At 39.7% G+C, this 22397-nt stretch overlaps 1 protein-coding gene across 1 annotated transcript; it reads left to right on the forward strand.

The window, feature by feature from the left end:
• Positions 1-2573: 2573 nt before the first annotated feature.
• LOC138928660 (uncharacterized) lies at positions 2574-22194 on the forward strand. Its single transcript, XM_070286046.1, has 6 exons — positions 2574-2803; positions 2861-2954; positions 17274-18045; positions 18097-19332; positions 19415-19756; positions 20513-22194. Exons 1-6 carry the CDS (start codon positions 2574-2576, stop codon positions 22192-22194), a joined length of 4356 nt encoding a protein of 1451 aa, XP_070142147.1.
• Positions 22195-22397: the final 203 nt, after the last annotated feature.

Here is a 22397-nt window from a genome sequence, read left to right on the forward strand (position 1 = left end):
AAATCCGAATAAACGACCAATTGATCGTTCATGATTAAAATATATGGTCTCATTTTTAGTAATAACTTGAACTTGTAAAGTGTTGATATTACACTCTATTTTTATACTGTCTTGAAGCTCATACTCCTTGAGCTTATTAATAATATATTTTGAAATATCATCAAACTCATATGAGCCAATTGCTATTTCAATGACTTTGTTCCCAATATGAAATAAGTTGTTCCCCTTATCAACATTCGGTATAGAATTGAATGTATAAAAATCAATTAGAGCACATTCATAATTACGTTTTAGCTCAATTTGTGGGAAAAAATTCTCGCTAAGTACAGATGTATTACCATTTAGAGCTATTGTCAATGATTTAGTCATTATGATGCTTGAGTCTGAACTGACTTTATTCACAATAATATTATTATATTTATATTATCATTATTATTTATTCAAGTATAATAAATTGATCGAATCCTTTTCTATATCGTCCACCTTTCATATCATCGTCTTTAGAGATTACAAGAAATCCAAATTTATCGTCCCAACACTTTCGTGAAATTTCCATGAATGTTTCAAAATTCATATCAAAATGAACATGATCTCGATATATGTGACGAAGGTTCATATCGTCCTGCTTAAACATTATAATAAAATTTGCATTATCTCGTATTAAATGTTTTGGAATATGTGTATACGTTTGGCATAAATAGAATGAATCAATATTTCTATGTCGCCCCATACAAAAATAATTGCGAATAGCAGTTTGCTTTTCACACGCTACGTCATCAAACACCATGATGGAATTGTTTTTAGCTTCCTCTGGTTACAAAACGCTGTCATTCGCTGAAAATGTATAATATCCCATTCCTCGTATTGGTTTTACAAGTTTTTCCAAATACTCATATTTCGGTTGATATAAACTCTTTGAATAGACGTATATATTTTCGAATTTCAGGCCGTTTGGGTCCTCGATTAAGGCAATCATCACATTAGTTTTTCCGCTATTGGACGGACCTACCACCAAAGCTCTGATCGTGTTTGGGACCAGCGAACTATGACGCCGATGTTTACTCTCACCATCACCACCACTTTCAATGTTTTTTACTATGATTTTTTTATTTTGTCTTAATAAACGCATGTTTTAGAGATAAGTACTTCATTCAAAGACAACCAGTCGTTAATTGAGGTTGATATAAAATGGGTAAACATTTTTATAATATTACCAGTCATAAATCAAATGTCAAACAGGGTACAGGTCTCATAAATAATTTAATAAACACTCTTCCCTTTGAGGCTCATATACCTGGGTATAATTACTGTGGACCTGGTACGAAGCTAGAGAAACGATTAGCTCGCGGTGATCGGGGTATCAACGGCTTAGACGAAGCTTGTAGGGAACACGATATAGCATATTCAAATACAAAGGATTTGGGGGAACGTCATAAAGCAGACTCGATTTTAATTGATAGGGCTTGGGATCGAGTAAAAGCAGCGGATAGCAGCATTAGTTAGAGGGCTGCATCATATTTTGTTACAAACATGATGAAGCTAAAAAAGAAATTTGGTATGGGAGCAAAGCAACAGAAAAAGAAAGTGGTGAAAAAATCTCTTGCATCAATTATCAAAAAGGCAACCATCGAATTGCGAAAGAATAAGCCACTCGACATATTGAATGCTGTTAAAGTGGCACGCAGTGCAGTATCGAAATCAATGGGATGTAAGAAAAATGTTGTAATTCCACGGGTAATAGCAGTTCCAAAAGTTGGTGGTTTTTTACCATTGGTACCTATTTTAACAGCCCTTAGCGGTGTGGGTAGTTTAGCGTCAGGTAGCGCTGCAATTGTAAAATCAATTAACAATGCAAAGATGGCAAAGGCACAACTTGAGGAAAACCAGAGACATAACAGAAAAATGGAATCTGTATCGTTGGGTAAAGGCTTGTACCTACAACCATACAAGAAAGGTTATGGCATATCATTTTCAAAAAATAATAATAAACAAAAATGTAATCAAAAAAACTATTAAATGAGCTACCCAAGAGAGCACTTTCCAATTTTGATATATTGAAGTTTGCCTTTAAAAATATTCCACATTTTCGGGGGGTTTATATGAGAGATGAGATACCCAAAGTACCACATTATTCCGAGTGTGGAATAATAAATTTAGCAGACCCATCATCAGAAGGAACGCATTGGGTGGCGTATTATAAGAAAGGATCAGACTCGTACTACTTTGACAGTTTTGGTAACTTGCAGCCGCCTTTAGAAATAATTAGATATTTAGGGGAAAAAATAAGATATAATTATCAACGTTTCCAAAAATTTGGTACTTTTAACTGTGGGCATTTATGCCTTAAATTTTTGCTAGACTGTAATTCTTCCCATACCCTTCGTAACCACTTCACATGAAGTGGACACTTTGACCTTTTACAAAGCTAGACGTTCTATCCCTTGAGACCGAATACCATAGTACAAGTGGATAGCAGTGGGAGGAGAAATATGCTCCTTGGCGGGTATAAATTCAGGGACCTCGTCTAGGAAAAATATCATTCAGCGACCAGCAAGCGAGCAGCCACCAGCATCATGAACCGCTTCACCACCACCACCACCAGCTCTACCAGCTCCACCAGCTCTACCAGCTCCACCAGCTCCACCGACTCCAACACCGCATCTAGCTCCAACTCATCCGCCTCATCCAACTCAACCGCCTCCAACCTCCCCACTGGGGTCACGCAGGAGGACATCGATGCCCTTTTGAGGGATATTGAGGAAGACCCTCAGATGCAGGCCTTCAACGCCTGCAGGTTGAAAAGGTAATTAACCTTTCACAAGCTGCCGATAAATATACCGTTTAATATTTATTCGGCCAGGCGGGTGACGGGAAAGTACGGCACCAATATTATGGTCGAACTGGATACAAGAAATGTATTCCTCCCGGATAGGTTCTCGCAGCTTAAGGATGAGGTAATTCAAAAGATTTCTTCAGGGATGTATTCTCTCCAAAAACAGAAGGATGGGAGTGTTATTATAGATTTAAGAACAAAATTCAATAATTAAATACAAAAAAATTAAAAAAAAAAAATATTACAAATTTTTTATTGGGAAAAGGGACTTGGGAAAATTCTTTTTCAGCTTTTATATTTCAGATTAAAAATGAAAACAAAAATAAATAAAAAAATATTAAAAAAAAAAATGACAAATTTTATATTGGGAAAAGGGACTTGGAAAAATTCTTTTTCAGCTTTTATATTTCAGATTAAAAATGAAAACAAAAATAAATTAAAAAAAAAAATAAATAAAAAAATTTTTATATATATAAAAAATATTACAAATTTTTAATTGGGAAAAGGGACTTGGGAAATTTATTTATTAAAAAATGAAAACAGACCTGATAAACAGTTCAGAGCTGATATCAGGTCTGATTATCAGGTCGGTTTATCAGACCTGATAAACAGATCAGGTCTGATTATCAGGTCGGTTTATCAGACCGGATACGGTTTATCAGACCTGATAAACAGATCAGGTCTGATTATCAGGTCGGTTTATCAGACCTGGTAAACAGATCAGGTCTGATTATCAGGTCGGTTTATCAGATTAGGTATATATGATCATGATTTATTAATTATTTCTCAGTGCATACCGGACTCCGAGACAGATATAACCAGTATTGTTCTTTCGATTGAAACATTCTAAAATTTCATCACAATGAACCAAAATATTTTATCATAATTGAATAAAACTCGAAATGCATTAAAAAAAATTTTTAGAGCTAAAACAATTTAAAAGTCAGAATACTATGGGTTTAGAAGAAGCATTTAAGCCGATAACTGAACCGCTAAATGAACTTGTTAATCATACCAAAAAAATTGAGTACAATAAACACAAAGAGAACCAATATGATAAAACTAAGGTGGAGATTGAAAATAAAACTCCGCATATGAAAAAGAGAAAACTTACATTTTACACTGCGCCTAACAAAAATTCAAATGCTGAAGAAGATGAATACAATCTATCGGATTGGAGGTTGAAAAGTGCTGAAGAAGATGATTATGAGAATACTCGCAAAGATAATAGAGATGATGATGATGATGATGATGATGATGATCAATTTTACTCCCAACCCGCTATAGACGATGATTCTTCATTCTCACCACCCGATCACCACTTAAATCAATCCCCTGCAATATCAAGCCAAACGTCTCCCCACGCACCAAGTGTATTATCAAGGCAATCCTCCCCCAATTCATCTCCATTGATACCAACTCAACCTCTGTTTGAAGAGAGCCCGAAAAATTTTAATGTTAGTGAACTGGCACGAGAACGAATTTTGGATAAGACATATGGACCATACAAAAATGAAGCTGGTCAATTAATGTTGGGAAATAACAAAATAAATGTAACCAGTAATATAATTGAATTTGATGATGGTCAAAACTGGCGACTCACAAGCGGATTATATTCTTTAATATGTCACCACCTCCCAAATAATTATAATGCAGATGACCTGGAAATATATCAAGAAATATTAATAAAAACAAATGTGTATCGAAGAAATTTTCAACCAAATGGACAAGTGAAAGGAACGAGAGCATTAAATTTTCGAAAATTATTAAACCACTTTTAGCTAAGCTACCCGTCGCCGAATCTACACCCAAAGGGAAAAAAGAAATAATAAGTGGGTCTGGTTTCATGACACTTGAGATGAATAAGCCTAAGTTAATCTACTGGGATGATCCAAACGAATTAGTGGAACGACTTCAGCTCTTAATAGCATCGGAATCAGCAGGCAATCAAAACCACAATAATGAGATTACATCGATAATTGAGGAACTAAGAGAGGCTAAAATTATATTCTAATTAAGTATATAATTATGAAGCATTATCAAATAAGATTATAATCATAATGTCCGTTGACAAGTTTGGACGTTTTTTACATGACAAGCAGAACACTAATTTAAAACGATATGAAACAAGAAAGGAAGCTAACTTCGGCACGCCGAAGTTTGTATACCCTTGCAGATTGGTTTTGATGTTTATATTATAGATATAAATGTTGAAAACACTCACAAAATAGAGTTTCATTACAGTTTACCTATACTTATTATGTTTACAGTTAGACAGTTACAGTTTTACATTCCCAGCTTTACATATTTTATACAATTACCGATCGCTTCTATGGCAGCTATATGATATATTTGTCCGATTTTTATGAAATTTATACCAAAATTCTAGAACAATAAAAAAAGCCTATATCTCAGGGTAGATAAAAATACGTTGAAAAACAACGAAGCAATAATTTTTTTCCTATTAATTTCCCGATCTTTCCTATGGCAGCTATATCATATAGTCGTCCGATTTTTATAAAATTTTTACCAAAATTCTGAAATAATATAAAATGGCCATATCTAAAAAATGATGGACAAATATTGAAAAACAGCAAAGTTATAATTTTTTTCCTAAAAATTTATCGAACATTTGTATGGCAGCTATATGATATAGTCGTCCGATCCGGCCCGTTCCGACATATATAGCAGTGAGAGCATATAGAAGACTATATGCAAAGTTTCATTCAGATAGCTTTAAAACTGAGGGACTAGTTTGCGTAGAAACGGACAGGTGGACAGACGGACAGACGGACATGGCTAGATCGACTCGGCTGTTGATGCTGATCAAGAATATATATACTTTATAGGGTCGGAAACGTCTCCTTCACTGCGTTGCAAACTTCTGACTGAAATTATAATACCCTGCAAGGGTATAAAAACTGGGACAGGACTCTTCATAGATACGGATGGAAACTTTAATATTCAGCGAAGGCGCTTAAAAAATGGAGACTTTCCAAAAGAGAATTCGGACTTAGTCATTAAAGAATATGTTGACAAGGCTATACTCGATATAAGAGCATCGCTAATGTCACATCAAGAGGAGTTAATTATTAGTATTCCTGATGTGAGGGCCACCGATATTGAGGATCGTTTAGACAGACTTGAGGTTGTTATTTCAAGTATTATTGAAAACAAAGGATATTCTAAGTAACTTGTGTGAAAATGAGTCGACGGGGTATTATTAATGAATTACATGCTCCTGCACGAAAACATTTTCTACGTCGGAGAGTTATTACAAAGGGAATAAATTGGTTATGGCAGGCTGACTTGGTGGATATGCAAAAGTACTCTCCCACGAATAAGGGATATCGCTACCTTCTTACAGTTATAGACACCTTCTCAAAGCTCGCCTTTGGCGAAGCACTTAAGTCTAAGACTGCTTCACATGTTTCTGAAGCAATGGAAAAAATTTTCAACTCTGGGTATGGAGTACCTAAGCATCTACAAACAGATAATGGGAAAGAGTTTTTTAACATACAATTTAAGTCGTTGATGAATCGATATGAAATAAATCATTATTCGACATTTAGTACTCTAAAGGCTTCCATTGTGGAACGATTCAACAGGACATTAAAAGAACTAATGTGGAAGGAGTTTTCTTACAATGGGACCTATAAATGGATCGATATGTATCAAGCCTTAATTAACTTTTACAACAATAAAGTTCACAGGACTATAAAAATGGCTCCCGTAGAAGTAAACGCCGACAATGAGAGGCATATCTTGCAAACGGTGTACAATAATATCAAAATGTTTGTAGGTAGCAAACTGAAAATTGGTGACAATGTTCGAATTTCAAAATATAAGGGAGTTTTTGAAAAAGGATTTACTCCGAATTGGAATGTTGAAATTTTTACAATATACAAAACTCAAAACACTTATCCGGTAACATACCTATTAAAGGACTTGAATGGAAATCCCGTAAAAGGGGGATTCTATAAGGAAGAGCTGAAAAAAACCCGATTTCCCAACACATATCTAGTTGAAAAGGTACTTAAAAGAGAAGGCAAAAGAGCACTCGTACGTTGGTTGGGCTTCCCGAAAAGTGACGACAGCTGGATAAATACATCTGAAATTTTGTAATGAAATAAACATACACATACAACACATTTATTTTTTTAATTTTTTTTATTATACCCTTGCAGGGTATTATAATTTCAGTCAGAAGTTTGCAACGCAGTGAAGGAGACCTTTCCGACCCTATAAAGTATATATATTCTTGATCAGCATCAACAGCCGAGTCGATCTAGCCATGTCCGTCTGTCTGTCTGTCCGTCCGTCTGTCCGTTTCTACGCAAACTAGTCTCTCAGTTTTAAAGCTATCTGAATGAAACTTTGCATATAGCCTTCTATATACTCTCACTGCTATATATGTCGGAACGGGCCGGATCGGACGACTATATCATATAGCTCCCATACAAATGATCGATAAATTTTTAGAAAAAAAAATATAACTTGGCTGTTTATCAACATTTTTGCACCATTTTTTAGATATGGCCATTTTATATTATTTCAGAATTTCGGTAAAAATTTCATGAAAATCGGACGACTATATCATATAGCTGCCATAGGAACGATCGGGAAATTAATAGAAAAAACATTATAACTTCGTTGTTTTTCTACCTATTTTTATCTACTCTGAGATATAAGCTTATTTTATTAGTTCAGAATTTTGGTATAAATTTTATGAAAATCGGACAACTATATCATATAGCTGCCATATAAACCGATCGGTAGATGTAGAGAAAATGTAAAACTGGGAATGTAAAACTATAACTGTCAAACTCCAAACAATAAGTATAGGTAAAATTTAATGAAATAATATCTGCAAGGGTATACAAACTTCGGCGTGCCGAAGTTAGCTTCCTTTCTTGTTTTTTTTTTAATTTTTATTTATTTTTAATTTTAACTTTACATTATACATTATATTTTAATCTTAGATCTTAACATTTTGAATAAATTATTTTAATTTAAAACTTAAATACAATGTTTTATTTACAAATTTGAATTTATATTTTATATCACAAATTCTGGATTTTCTAGTTTAGCTATTTTAATATAATGCCAAATTAAATCTCGTTCATATTCGTCGAGCGCACTGTTTGTTTCCTCCAACTTTCTTTTTAAGTCTGCTCTCCTTCTTTCACTCATTATCGCAAGAGTTTCATTATTTAACCCCCGTGCTTTGTCTGCTAGAGTTGAGATACACCCCATAAGTTCCCCTTCTCTTGTCGAATAGTGTCCTATCGCTTTTGTGGCAATTCCGTCTTCACATATTAGCCTCTTATCATCCTTATTATCTAATGTTATTTTTGAAATTTTGTATGTATTAATTTCATGCCCCCTAGACCGAAACATATACATGCTATCACTTTCTTGTTGTCCTGTGAACAAACAATTTTTATATTTCTCGAATGTAATTTTCTCCAAGGCACTTCGCTTCACGCCCTTATTTTTTTTACACATTTTTCGGGCTCGCTACCTGCACTTGACGCTGTATAGGCGTACATCTTAGACCTTAGACCCACAAACTCTGTCATTGGCCTGCCATGCAGCTCATCCTTAAATACCCTAAGCGCTTCTTGTTGCACTGTGGAAAATCATATTGCCTAGCCAATTCATCAGGGTATTCAGATGTATCAAATTTTAATTGAATATCATCTCGAATGTCCTTATATAAATCCTCTGTCTTAATGGAATAGATAAATGAATCTGTATCCATATAGTTTAATTTCAGTGCATCTTGAAATTTTGGTTTCATATAAGAGTAGTGCAAATCGTACATTTTCCATTTGGATAACTCCAACACTACAAAACCTAGATATGTTGGCTTATCACAAACGTTACGCAACCTATTCATTTGAATTGCATACATGTTTTCAGTAAACTTAGTTGCACTGTGAAAATTTGATCTAGCTATTAGGTCCCTAGCACATAATCTCGGACGCCCACCTTTTGGACCCACAGGTGGAGCTTCCCATTCTGTCACTATCCGAATATCTTTGCGCTTTAAGCTGTTTTCCATCGTCTTACCATAGACGCTGTTGTTTAAAAGCTTATACAAGTCTTTTTCGAAATTACTTTTAGCCCTAGTCCTGTGTGCAGTGTTAATGTCAATATATTCTTTAAGCCAAGGTTTTTGCTTGAATCGAAGGATATTGTGAATCTTTTCAAGTTTCAATCCATTAAGTAAGCATTGCTGCAAAGTTCTGTAGTGCATAATGTATTTATTTTTATCGCAAAGATCCGCTATTAACTTTGCAGTCTTGGATTTTTTTGAAGGACGTCTATTTGCGGGACAGAAAGGCATGTCATTGTGTTGGTCGTGAAGTGCATATGGGTACTTCAAGTCGACCTCTAGAATTTATCCATACTCACTACTTTCAGAAATAGAATTAATATCAAATGATTCTATTTCTGAAGGTTCCATCCATTTAAAATCGCCATAGGGGAGTGGTTCAGACATTGCCCATCCATATAAATTGTTCGCGTCCACATACATCAAATATTCCGATTCCTTAGTTGGATCGAAATCTTTGAGGTATTTGTGGTTCGCTTTTGTATATCGATGACTACTTTGAACTAAACCCCCCCGAATTCCACTTTGAAAAAATAAAATCATGTCTATATCCGATATTAACTCGAGGGATATTTTGGTAGTCTTCAACATCGCATCCCATGAGAAGCCCGGAGTTGTATAATAATGGGCAGGATCGAGTTCGTAGATACCTTTACAGATAGCCCTAAAATTCTGAAAGACATCTGTCAGCAACAAAACGTCTGTCTTCAAATATAGCTCTAAATAATCTCTAAGTGTTTTACACTTGAAGTGGGACCAAACCTGAACTGCATGGAGATAATCAGCTTCAGAACATTCTGAGTCTTTTAAATTGCTGAAAAATGCACTCCTTGGTGGGAGACAAGTTTCCATCAGCTTGCGCTCAGAATCTAAATATTCATAGGGAAATACACCTTTCCTACGAAGCAAACTAAAATCAGTACTATTTGGAAATTGATTTCGAAGAACTTTGAAATCGCCTTCATTTAAAGTTCCTGCAAGGTTGTCTAGGCTAGAGGGCATGAAACGAATAGTATCTTAAAATCTAATTTCTAATTTATTTTTTCCTATAGGAATATATTTTTAAATTGAAATATATACCTCCTTATTCAAGGGAATTATTTTAATTTCACCCTCAATCTCCCCGAGTTCTTTCACAAATAAATGAGCATCGTATTTAGACATATTGTGAAAGAAAACAGGTATGAAATCTCCTGTCTTATACTTTAGGTTACACTCGCTATGTGCAGCCCCTCGAAATTGACCTGTAAAATGACAGTGATCTCTCACTCTATCATTTCCTAAAACTCCCTTACATATGTGGCAGTTAAGGGCCTCATCAAAATCATAAGCATCCTGTGCACTCATTTGAAGGGGGACTATATAATTCATGTACTTCTCGTAAATAGCAGACAAATCAGACGTTAAACTATCTACAAAAGTGCGTCCGACATTTGACCCTGTCTTTGAAACATATTTATCTAAGGCAGGGTCAAATGAACACTTAATATAATACCCGAAGGCAATCGGAATATGCTTATTTACTATTTGCGTCTTCTCACTTACATCTATCGTTGTGGGCTCGAGTATACACTCGAAGTCGGCATACACAGCAAAGGGTACCTCCAGCTGGCGGTTAATATGGTCGAATTTGATGACATCTCCTTCCTTGGGTGCTTCGCTCACAATGTTGGTGCATCTTTCTGCATGGCGCTGAGCTCTGGCCTCATTTGTTGAGTATGAGAGGCACTTGTTGCAGAACCAACGCTTATCACCGCTTTTTCCCAATTGTGATGATAGAAGTCTGTAAAACAAAAATGTATGTATATTAGAGGTCTGCATGGCCGCATTCAAGCATAAGCTTCACTGAGTACTTCTGAATGTTGTACTCATTTTTGAGTACAACGCATTCAGCTGATCGAGTTCGCATCTCATTCTGTACTCAATTCTGCGAAATTTTGAGTATTCATAACGCACTGAATTGAGTGAATGCGTGTGCAAAACAGAATGAATGAATGAAGGCAGCAAAGAATTCTTAGAATACTCAGAATACAACGACTGCGCAGTCATATTATTATTTTAATATTATAATATATATAAGTACATAAGTAAGTTATAATATAAATAAACAAATACAAACACTAAAGAAAAAAGTTTAAATTAATGAAGTCAATTATATGTCATCAAATTATGTTTCCCACTGGAAGCGCACGTAAACGAATACTCATTCTCTGTATTCGGCTCTGTCGGCAATCAATTCGCTCTCCCTATGTGTGAGTGAGTAGTTGTGAGTACAACGACGGCGCACGCATTCACGCAAATTCAGTGGAATTCGCAGCCGAATTCATTCAATTCACTGAGATATGAATGTCTCATATGCCGTTTTGAATTAATTCATGCAGACCTCTAATGTATATGTATGAGTGGATTGTCATAAAAATGTATTTATTTCATATATTTTTTGATTTATTTATGTTTTTTCTTACCAGGACATATTTTTAATCCACATGTAATGGCCATAATTATCGGGGGTGGTCCATCGAGGAAAAGCATATTAACGTGGTTTTCCTTCTCCATTCCATTTGAATATAGTGGGCCGTATACGGTGTCCTTCTCCTCATCATACCCAAACACATTTACACTTATGTGAGGGTTTTGAAGCACGAAATTGTCAATGCTCTTTATTTTCATCGGGAACGTCAATCCAGTAAAATCAATTTTTATATTATTGGTGTGAATAATTGGTGATTTAATATCCACACCATAGGCATTGCACCTTTCTCCTTTCTCTTTTAAGGGGTTAAGTGCTGAGACTATTGCCCACTTGAAGCAGAAAACATCCCTGTTCTGCACATTGATGCATGCTCTGCGTTTTTTAAGAGAGGGAGGGAGATCGAAATACTCAGATCCCTTGAGAGGAACACATTGCATCATGTTCAACTCGACCCTAACTATGCGTGTTAGGGTCCATCCACTGTCCTTCTCTTGGAACTCACCCATTTTCGTAATAATGGCTTCAGTGTGGGAATTATATAAATCGGATAAATTTGAGCCAATCGTAAGCAGAGTCATCTTACTCTGAAACGATTTCATTTCCACTTGTGTTTCATGTTCTTTCATTAACATGTATTCTGCAAACAGTTCAAAATTTATTTTTGAAGCTGTGTGGAACGATAGCACTCTTTCGATATGAGGGAGTAGCGCTTGGCCCGCTTTATTTAGGAATTCAACAGGAATCCTAAGAGCTGCTCCCTCATTTATGAACATATACTGAAGGATGCGTCCCTTGTATCCATCGATGATTTGCTTTACACTCCCATCCAGGGGTCGGGTAGCAAAATATTTGTGCTGCTCCGTCCGCACATGGTTGTGCCATTGAGTTGATAGGGGTAGGTACCGCTGGCAGGAGTTGCAATAAATTGCATTCCTGTTGTTGTTGATGATGTTGTTGTTGTTGGCGTACATTTTTGTATTTGTTTGTTTTTAAAAACTTTTGGTTTTTTGTTATTAATTTTTTTAAGATTTTTGGTTTTGTTCGTTTTTGATTGTTTTTAAAAACTTTTGGTTTTTTGTTATTAATTTTTTTTTTAAGGTTTTTGGTTTTGTTTGTTTTTGATTGTTTTTAAAAACGTTTGGTTTTTTGTTATTAATTTTTTTAAGGTTTTTTTCGTTTTTGTGTATTTTGTAAATTATATTTTACAAACTTTTTTACACTTTGCACTTGTTTTTTATTTCACTTTGAAATTTTTCGGTTGCGGTTGCGGCGGCGGTTGATGGTGACGGTTGAGACACAAACTAGAAGTGATTCTTAAGTCACAACTAGTCTTTTCGTAGACCCACAAAAAGATCAACAAACAAATACAAAAAATGTTGGACAAACACTTGATGTCCATTCCCAACCTTTCCATCCTTTTTTGAAGTGTGATCCAACTTCGTTGAGTAACCGTTACAAGTGCATCCTTCACCCATCCAGATTTTGGTGAGCTAATTGAGCAGGTTGTTGCACGCACTTGATCTAGTGTAGGTGGGATGAGGGTGGGAAAATTTGACTGCTCTGATCCTCTTTCCAGCGGCCCTTCAGTGGGAAAACAAGTGACCTTTATCAAGTGAGGTATCTCACAGGGAAAATCACAGTCCTGAGTCGTGGGTGGGAACATGTTTCGACTCTGGCGCCCTTGTTCACTTACACCCCGTCCCTTTTTCAAGCGATGGATGTTGCCTGAACGTTCACGTCTGGCGCCCTTCTTCACTTACACCCTGTTCCTTTTTCAAACGAGGATCGTGGGTGAACGTACACGGGATGCTCAGGATCACTCCGGGCGGAGCAGCACCGCCGCCGTGCGCCCTTTTTCAATTGCCTTAAGTGGGTGAACGTACACGGGATGCTCAGGATCACTCCTGTCGGAGCAGGATCTCCCCGGTGCGCCCTTTTTCAATTGCCTCACCCTCTAAATGAGGGGTCGTCGGTGCACGTGCATCGATCCGGGATCGCTACCGGGATCGCTCCGTTGCATTCGCACTCGTATCCATATCCCTGTGGGAACCCTTGAACACTTGATCTCAAGTGTCCTTTTACATGCACTGACCCTAATTTATTCCATCTTTATTACCCCCTCTTATGACAGGTTCATATCTCCCCCTAACTAAGTGCATTTTTATTATCTAAACCACTCTAATTTTGACAGCTAATCCATTAATTGCATTTTTATTGCCCTTTTTACCGACATCAAAGGTCCCGTTAGTCGGCTTATTCAACTACTATCCTGAGATCGAGCGCTAAAAAAGATTCGGTATCCGAATGCGTCGCGGGTGCGACCGTGCCCCCGGTGTTGCCCGGTTCCGTTTTGTCCACTGGGGGGTCCCAACTGTTGTCTCAGCCCTCTCAGAGCCCTAATCCCATAGAGAAAAAATTAAGGTGGAAAAATTCCTTTATTTATTTCCTTTATTATAAAGGGATACCAAAATAACTTTCAGACAGATGTAATCTATATTGATTTCAGTAAAGCATTTGACTCTGTTAACCATTCTCTTCTTGTTCGGAAACTCGATTTAATGGGATTTCCGACTGATCTTCTTAATTGGATCTCAGGTTATCTAAATGGCAGGACGCAGAAGGTCCTTTTCGAAAATAAACTATCTAATGTTCTTAGGGTTACATCTGGCGTCCCGCAAGGGAGTCATTTGGGTCCTCTACTGTTTACATTATTTATCAACGATCTGCCCGAAGTTTTGACCAACTCCAGAGTACTTATGTATGCTGATGACGTAAAGCTTTGTGTGCAATATAACGATGCTACTTGCCAATCAGACTTACAGACAGATCTTAACAATTTTCAAACATGGTGCTGCGTGTACTTATTAAACTTAAACGGCTCTAAGTGCAAGCTAATGACATTCTCCCGTGTCACTCGTAAGCCTGCAACTTATACGTTAAACGGCTGCTCTTTGGAAAAAAAAAAATAATATAGTTGATGATTTAGGTGTCCGTCTGGATCCTAAACTCGACTTTATCGATCATATTTCGTGCATGGTGAATAAAGCCAGGGGTGTGCTTGGTTTCATTAAACGGTGGTCGAATATGGATCCTGCGTTTGGAGCCCTCAGTATGGCGTCCATAGTAAACGCATAGAATCGGTTCAAAAGAACTTCTTACTTTTCGCTTTACGCGGTTTCAACTGGGATGCAAACCAGAGGTTACCGTCTTATTCCAGTAGACTCATACTAATTAACTTACCCTCCTTATCTAATCGTAGAATCATGCTAGGTATTACATTCTTATACAACTTAATCCGTGGTGACGTGGAAAGTACTGACTTGCTCGGTCAGCTAAATTTTCACGTACCAATAAGAAACACTAGATCCCTTTTACCGTTAGTTTTGCCCCACTGTAGAACATCCTTTGAACTGCATGAACCCTTTAGAGTCCTCTGTGCGAATTATAACGATTTGTACACAATAATATCTAACGTTGATAGCCTCCCAAAACTAAAAACTTCAATCTTAACCTACTTACGCATGCAAGCAACCAATCCGGCAGTACGCCAGTAGTAGTTTCACCCCCCCCCCCCCCCCGCGCAATATAAGATAGTGGTGTAAATTTTATTGATTTGGTCTTGTACTTTACTATTGATACTAATTTGCCTATTATTTGCATTGTTTAACTGAAATTCGTTGATTTTAATTTTTTCGAAGTCCTCTGCGTCCGGCGTTCCTGCCACTACCTTTAAGGCCGCTCCCAGGAAGTCTAAACTCCTGGCTACTCTATGGTGGATGCTCAGTGATTCGAGCTGGTCATGCAGGTGAGCGATATCTACGCTCAAAAGCTTCTGCATGTGAGACTGCGCAAACATGATCGTCATACCACCAGTTTCTTCTTCTGAGAAATTCGCCGAGTGTCTTAGCGATGTCAGGGCAAAAAGGAATAGCAGAGGCAAGGGTGTAAACCTGCAATTTTGAATATGTTGTAGTATTTTAAAAATCTACTGGGGTAGCCCACCACCAAAGGATGAAACATAAAGCATGACAAAAAATAGCGGTGATAAAAAACTTATGCCAAGTGGTATGAAAAAAATAAAAAATAGTAATAATGAAAAAACTTATGCCAAATGGTATGAAAAAAATAAAAAAAATAGTAATAATGAAACAGCTTATGCCAAATGGCTAGGGATAAAAAATGGTAAAAAATGGTAAAATACAGTAATAATAAAAAAATGCCAAATGGCTAGGGATAAAAATGGTAAGAAAAGTAACAGGCAAATGACAATGAGTTTGTGTTTCGCCTACCTAAGGTTGTCCTTGTGGACCACCATCCCCTTAAGGGGGGGGTAAGGTATTTAATTTTTTTTTTCGTAAATTTTTTTTATTTTTTATTTTTAAAGTTTAACATCTTAAAAATATTGTGTCCAAGTTTTACATTGATCAGAGTGAAATTGACGAAGTTATGCGGAGTTGAACGAAGGTCGGTTGGTGTTCAATGCATAGGAATCACAAAGTTTAAAGCGCTCTCCTGAAAAATTCAATTTTTCAAATCGGTGTACACGATTACAGAAAAACTACTGGACCGATCGATTTGAAATTTGGCACACACATTCTTTAACTAATTCCTCAGGTATTCACTTCGGCCTTTTTTTAATTTTTAATTTTTATATATTTTTAAATTAAGAAATAACGTTGTTGGGTCAAAACCCAATTAGTACATTTGATTATAGTCAAATTCCGCGCCTTCCAACTGTTTGTTAACATTACATCTGTTATACGGATGCTGCCAACTCGTATGATCGAATGAGTGGCAGAGAGAGAATAAGAAAGTGTGTAAAAGGAACTCGAAGTTGTACGCTTTTTATTGGAAAAAAGTTGAAGTTGAAGAGAACTGAATTAAAAATTATCAATAAAGTTATACAATTAAACTAGCACCTCCGACTAATTATTTTACACTCAAGAATAAAGCTCTTGTTTCAACATTTTGTTGGTACTGCCTTGCTTGACAAGGTATCTGAATTAAAAATTATCAATAAAGTTATACAATTAAACTAGCACCTCCGACTAATTATTTTACACTCAAGAATAAAGCTCTTGTTTCAACATTTTGGCGACCGTGACAGGACTAGTGCTAGTTTATTTCGTCTAATTTTGTGGTGATTTGTGGTTGAGTTTTCCGCCATCTTCTACTTGACCAAGTTTCGCACGCGCTATTACGAATTTGCCCTGCCAAAGTTTCGTACATTCGCACATCGCGTTCGCTGCCGGTTTACCCAGCGTCCGCCTCACCTTGTCGCTCGCACGTCTGCACACCCACTTGGTGCAGCCTTTGTGCATCCACCGGAGCCTCTGCCGGCCACATAACTCCCGCTGCAGCAGTCCCTGCCACTGTTCACGGTCGTTGTGGATCAACATATAGTCTGGACATCGTTGGAGTGGACACGCCATCCTCCAAGCCTCACAGTCATAGTTGAAGTCGACGTCTCGGTCCTTCATCTATACATCTCCCCAGCGGAGCACCCTCAATACATAACCTCAATCGTCCCCAGCACATTTTTTGCACTGTCCTCTTTGGCCATCGTTTTGCACCGCTGCTCGGTGAGCAAAGCTTTCCACTACATCTCGTCGTCTCGCTTGCTCTCACATACCTTGTCAAGCAAGGCAGTACCAACCCGAAATTTAATAAAGTAAACAACCAAAATGTCTTCGCTGGAGCAACTTAAGTCTCAGCGAACGAGTGCTCGAAAGAACCTTACGCGCATGAGCAAATCAGTGGAACCTGACTTGAATCTATCTCCGTTGGAACTCGCTTGCCGTTTGTCGATTTTGGAATCGTATTTTAAACTCGCTTTATCCACACAGGAGGCCATAGAGCAGTTGGATCCAGCTGAGCTACACCGCAGCACTCGTTTCGAGTTAGAGGAGTTATTCATCCAAGCCAAGGTTTGCGTTCAAGAACAGCTTGGACCAGAAGCGAACAGCACAGGAATAAACGAATCTACGGTTAATTTTGGGCATACGACTTCAGTCAAGCTTCCTCGCTTAGCGTTGCCAACATTCGACGGCAAATACTGCGAGTACCAAAACTTCATCACGTCGTTCAATCAGGTCGTAGGCCACCAGCCATCAATGTCTAAGATCGAGAAGTTCAACCAGTTGTTAAACTGTCTTCGAGGACCCGCCCTAGAAACGGTACGAGCATTCCAGGTGACCGCAGACAACTACATGAAGGCTCTGGATCGCTTAAAGCAGCGCTACGACAACCCAACTCTCGTCTTCTTGGATAACATATCGTCGCTCTTCGCCTTGCCAACCGCTGCCAAAGCAAATGGTCAGCAGTTGCGCAGTCTAATCGATAATGCGTCCGCATTGTACAACTCGTTGCGTTCCTTGGGAAACGAGACACAGATCTGTCAGGCCATGCTCATCTCTATAGTCATGGGAAAGGTGGACCAGGAGACCAAGAGGAAATGGAATGAGTCATTGGATTATACCGTCTTGCCTTCTTGGGATAACTGTGTTCAAGTCGTCGAACGTCATTGCCAATACTTGGAATCGGATAAGAAGCCTATTGCTGAAGCCTCTATGGTCCAACCAGGCGACCATAGATCGCGCTCGCAAAGGAACCAGGCAAGTCTGTCCTTCAATTGTACAACGCAAACTTGTAACATCTGTTCAAATACAGATCACAAGACCTTTAGATGCCCAGAACTAATTAATCTCGCCCTAGAAAATCGTCTCAATGCAGTAAAACGCTACAAGCTATGCATTAATTGTCTCGGCAAGAATCATCTTGTCGCCAACTGCCCGTCCACACAGAGATGCCGCACCTGTGCGTTAGCGCATCATACTCTGCTTCATCGGCCCTCACCTGGGTCGACCGCAACTCCCTTGCCACAACCTCAAGCGGAGTCTGCACAAGTTTCGGACGCAGTCACACATACTCACACGGAACCGCGTTCCGATTGCGTCATCTTGGCCACAGCGCTGGTCCTGGTCAAGGATGCGTCCGGATGCTACAAAATAGGAAGAGCGCTTTTGGATTCATGCTCTCAGGTGAATTTCATATCCGAGGAGTTCGCCCAAAGTCTCCGACTGCCTCGGAGCAAACGCAACCTAGAGATTCGTAGCATTGGACAGACGCAAACGCAAATCAAACACCATACAACCACCAATATCAAGTCGAGGCACAACCATTTCGAGCTACTCCTTGATTTTTGCGTGATATCACACATCGCCTATCACCCAGATTCGGAAATTGACATTTCCTCATGGAATCTTCCGCAGCATTCATCGCTAGCCGACGAACACTTCAACAAGTCCCGTCGCATCGATTTGCTTTTAGGCACGGAAACCTTCTTCGATATCTTGGCAGTCGGCCAAGTTAAATTAGGAAAGGATCTGCCCGTACTCCAGAAAACGCTACTTGGATGGATAGTGTCTGGTCGATGCAGAGCTCATCCCAGAACCCTCCATCAGTACTCATCTATCGTACTAGATAAAATTGACGAAAATCTGGAACGTCTATGGCGCATCGATCATGTAGTGACTCCCGAGAATACACTTACGCCGGAGCAGCGAAATTGTGAGGAGTTCTACACAACCACGGTACGACGCAATTCTGATGGTCGAGTGGAAGTACGACTCCCATTTAAGGATGCAGCTACCGCTCTCGGAGCCTCTTTCGACATCGCGAGGAGGAGATTTTTATCGCTCGAACGCAACCTAGGCAAACGGCCTGAGGTATGGGCCAAATATGTACAATTCATGCAGGAGTTCCAAGACCTGGGACACATGAGTCTCGTGGGTCACCCGCAGTTAAACACTCCGCATTATTATATTCCGCACCACTGCGTGCTCAAGCCAAATAGCACATCAACGAAGCTCAACGTCCCAGAAATCGCTCAACGATCTTTTAATGGTCGGGCCGACCATTCAGCCAGACCTTTATACATTGCTTCTTCGTTTTCGTATACACCGCTATGCAATCACTGCGGATGTAGTAAAGATGTTCCGTCAAGTCAACGTGTCTGCCCAAGATCGCAGATTTCAATACATCCTTTGGAGAGCTTCGCCATCGCAACCCCTAAGCACCTTCGAATTGAATACCGTAACGTATGGTACGGCGGCTGCACCGTATCTGGCCATACGCAGCATGTCCTATCTAGCCGACCACTTCATGGACAAATTGAGAATTGGGGCTGAAGCCATCAAATCGTCGTTCTATGTGGATGACTTCCTGGGTGGATCGGACACGGTAGAGGGGCTACATCAAATCAAGAGTGAAGTTACAACGATTCTACAGGATGGCCAATTGGAACTCGCAAAATGGCATTCAAACCACTGTAAGTTCGTCGATGACAATACAATAAAACACTTGCAGCTGGACGACGAGATGCTAACTAGCGCGCTTGGCCTAAAATGGGACCAAGTACGGGACACCTTCATGTTTTCGTTTTCGCCAAGAGTAGAGTCAGACCACGTTACCAAACGCACTATCTTGTCAGTTGCATCGTCACTATTCGATCCGTTGGGATTAGTTACTCCCATCATCATCGTGGCAAAAATCATCCTGCAGGAGCTGTGGCTACTAAAGCTACACTGGGATGAGTCAGTACCCCAAGGAGTCCATACAGCTTGGATGTCCCTTCTTTCGTCGCTTACGTCGTTGGAGTCTATAGCAATACCACGATATTGCCTCAAACCGGCTATACAATCTCTTCAGATACATGGCTTCTGTAACGCCTCCATTAGAGCGTACGGATGCTGCATCTACGCTCGCACACTCGGATCAGATGGGCTAATCAAGGTACAGCTAATCACATCCAAGTCCAGAGTTGCTCCCACCAAGAAGCTATCTCTACCCAAATTAGAACTGTGCGGAGCACATCTGCTAGCACAACTCCATCAGAAAATTATTCGAGTCTTCGCAGACAGAGAGCCAACCTCGTACTTATGGTGCGACTCTCAAATCGTTCTACATTGGAATCGCCAGCACTCAGCCACATTATCGACCTTTGTCGGCAATCGAATTGCTGAAATTCAAGAAATGACATCAGATTGTCACTGGAGACATGTTCCAACACACTGCAACCCGGCAGACATCCTGTCCAGAGGCTGCACCATCGCCGAGTTGGAACAATCGATATGGTTTGAGGGACCTGAGTTTCTACGTCAAGAACCGCAATATTGGCCTAGGGACAATAAAGACATCAATGACATTGATCTGGAAGCTGTGCAACTGGAGAAAAGAAAATCAGCGTTTGCCGTACAGACTACCAGTAATCAGCTGCTTGAAGGAGTCTACAAATCCAGTTCATATCAGCGCTGCCTATTAGTCGTCGCCTGGATGTTTAGGTTCATTTACCGCTGTCGTAATCTCACGCCATCCCAGTCTCCATCGCCATCGCCTACGCCAACGGAATTGCAGCGGGCGCTGCATTGCATCGTCTGGAATATCCAAACCAATTACTTCGCTCAAGAGATATCATCGGTCCTGAAGGGCCAGCCGATTCGCACTAACCTTAAAAACCTTAGTCTCTTTCTCCAGGTCACAGATGGTTTCCAACTTCTAAAGGTCGGAGGACGCCTGGAGTTAGCAGACTACCCAGAGACCCAAATGCATCCTGTCCTGCTCCCAGCCAAAGATCCCTTTGTCTCTCAGTTCGTTCGCCGTCTCCATCTCCAAAACTATCACGCGGGACCAAGGACTCTTGTCGGCTTAATTCGACGACAGTTTTGGATAGTCACCGCAAGGGACTTAGCGCGACAAGTCGTTCGCTCATGCATACATTGTCGCCGCTACCGACCAACTCTAGAAAAGCAGCTTATGGGGCAACTGCCCAAGGAACGCATCACACCGTCTCGGCCATTCTCAAGATGCGGAATAGACTTTTGCGGACCAATCAACGTCTATTTGCGCATCCGGGGTAAGCCGCCCACCAAGGCATACCTAGCCGTCTTCATTTGCTTTGCCACAAAGGCCATACATGTCGAAGTGGTCTCAGATCTCACGACGGATAGCTTCATTGCATCACTCAAGCGCTTCATTGCCAGACGCGGGCTGCCTTCGGACATTTTTTGTGCCAACGCTACTAACTTCGCAGGAGCCAACAACAAACTAGAAGCTTTGAAGCAGTTTCTCTTCAAGAAAGAAACGGCTGAATCGATCCATCATTTTTGTCGCAATGAATTCATTAACTTTCATTTCATTCCGCCCAGGGCTCCACATTTCGGGGGCATATGGGAGGCTGCCGTCAAAAGCGTCAAAGGACTACTCAATCGCACTCTTCGAGACACCAGACTAACCTTCGAGGAGCTAGCCACAGCAGCTGCTGATGTCGAGGCGATTTTGAACTCTCGCCCATTAACGCCGCTATCAACCGACCCAAACGACCTGGCCGCTCTCACGCCTGGTCACTTCTTAGTGGGTGACGCACTCCGAGCTCTTCCAGAAGCTCCACCAATCGACGACAATCTGGACAAGTTGGACCGATGGAAGAAGGTCAGCGCAATTAAGCACCACATCTGGAGTCGTTGGAGCCACGAATACATAAACGAGCTCCAAGTTCGCACAACCTGGGCGAAGACTGCACCAAATCTAGCGGTCAACGACATGGTTATTGTTCACGAGGATAATCTTCCCCCACAACGGTGGCTTCTTGGCCGCGTAGTCAGCACCATCGCCGGATCGGACAACATCGTGCGTGTAGCCAACGTACGCACCGCCAAGGGAATCATCCGCCGTCCCATACGGAAACTCGCCTTATTACCTGTCTCTTGAAAGTCAATCGCATACTTTCCAGGGGGCCGGTATGTTGGGTCAAAACCCAATTAGTACATTTGATTATAGCCAAATTCCGCGCCTTCCAACTGTTAGTTAACATTACATCTGTTATACGGATGCTGCCAACTCGTATGATCGAATGAGTGGCAGAGAGAGAATAAGAAAGTGTGTAAAAGGAACTCGAAGTTGTACGCTTTTTA

The sequence above is a fragment of the Drosophila kikkawai genome, chromosome 2L (assembly GCF_030179895.1).
Source record: "Drosophila kikkawai strain 14028-0561.14 chromosome 2L, DkikHiC1v2, whole genome shotgun sequence".
In the NCBI taxonomy this organism is placed as follows: Eukaryota; Metazoa; Arthropoda; class Insecta; order Diptera; family Drosophilidae; genus Drosophila; species Drosophila kikkawai.

Excerpts from the sequence above, each read along its gene's own strand:
- LOC138928660 (XM_070286046.1), top strand. The coding sequence starts at position 2,574 with ATGAACCGCTTCACCACCACCACCACCAGCTCTACCAGCTCCACCAGC. Across the intron at positions 2,955-17,273 it reads TCTCGCAGCTTAAGGATGAG|GAGGCCATAGAGCAGTTGGA; the intron begins GTAATTCAAAAG and ends TTATCCACACAG. Across the intron at positions 18,046-18,096 it reads CTCGCAAAGGAACCAGGCAA|ATCACAAGACCTTTAGATGC; the intron begins GTCTGTCCTTCA and ends GTTCAAATACAG.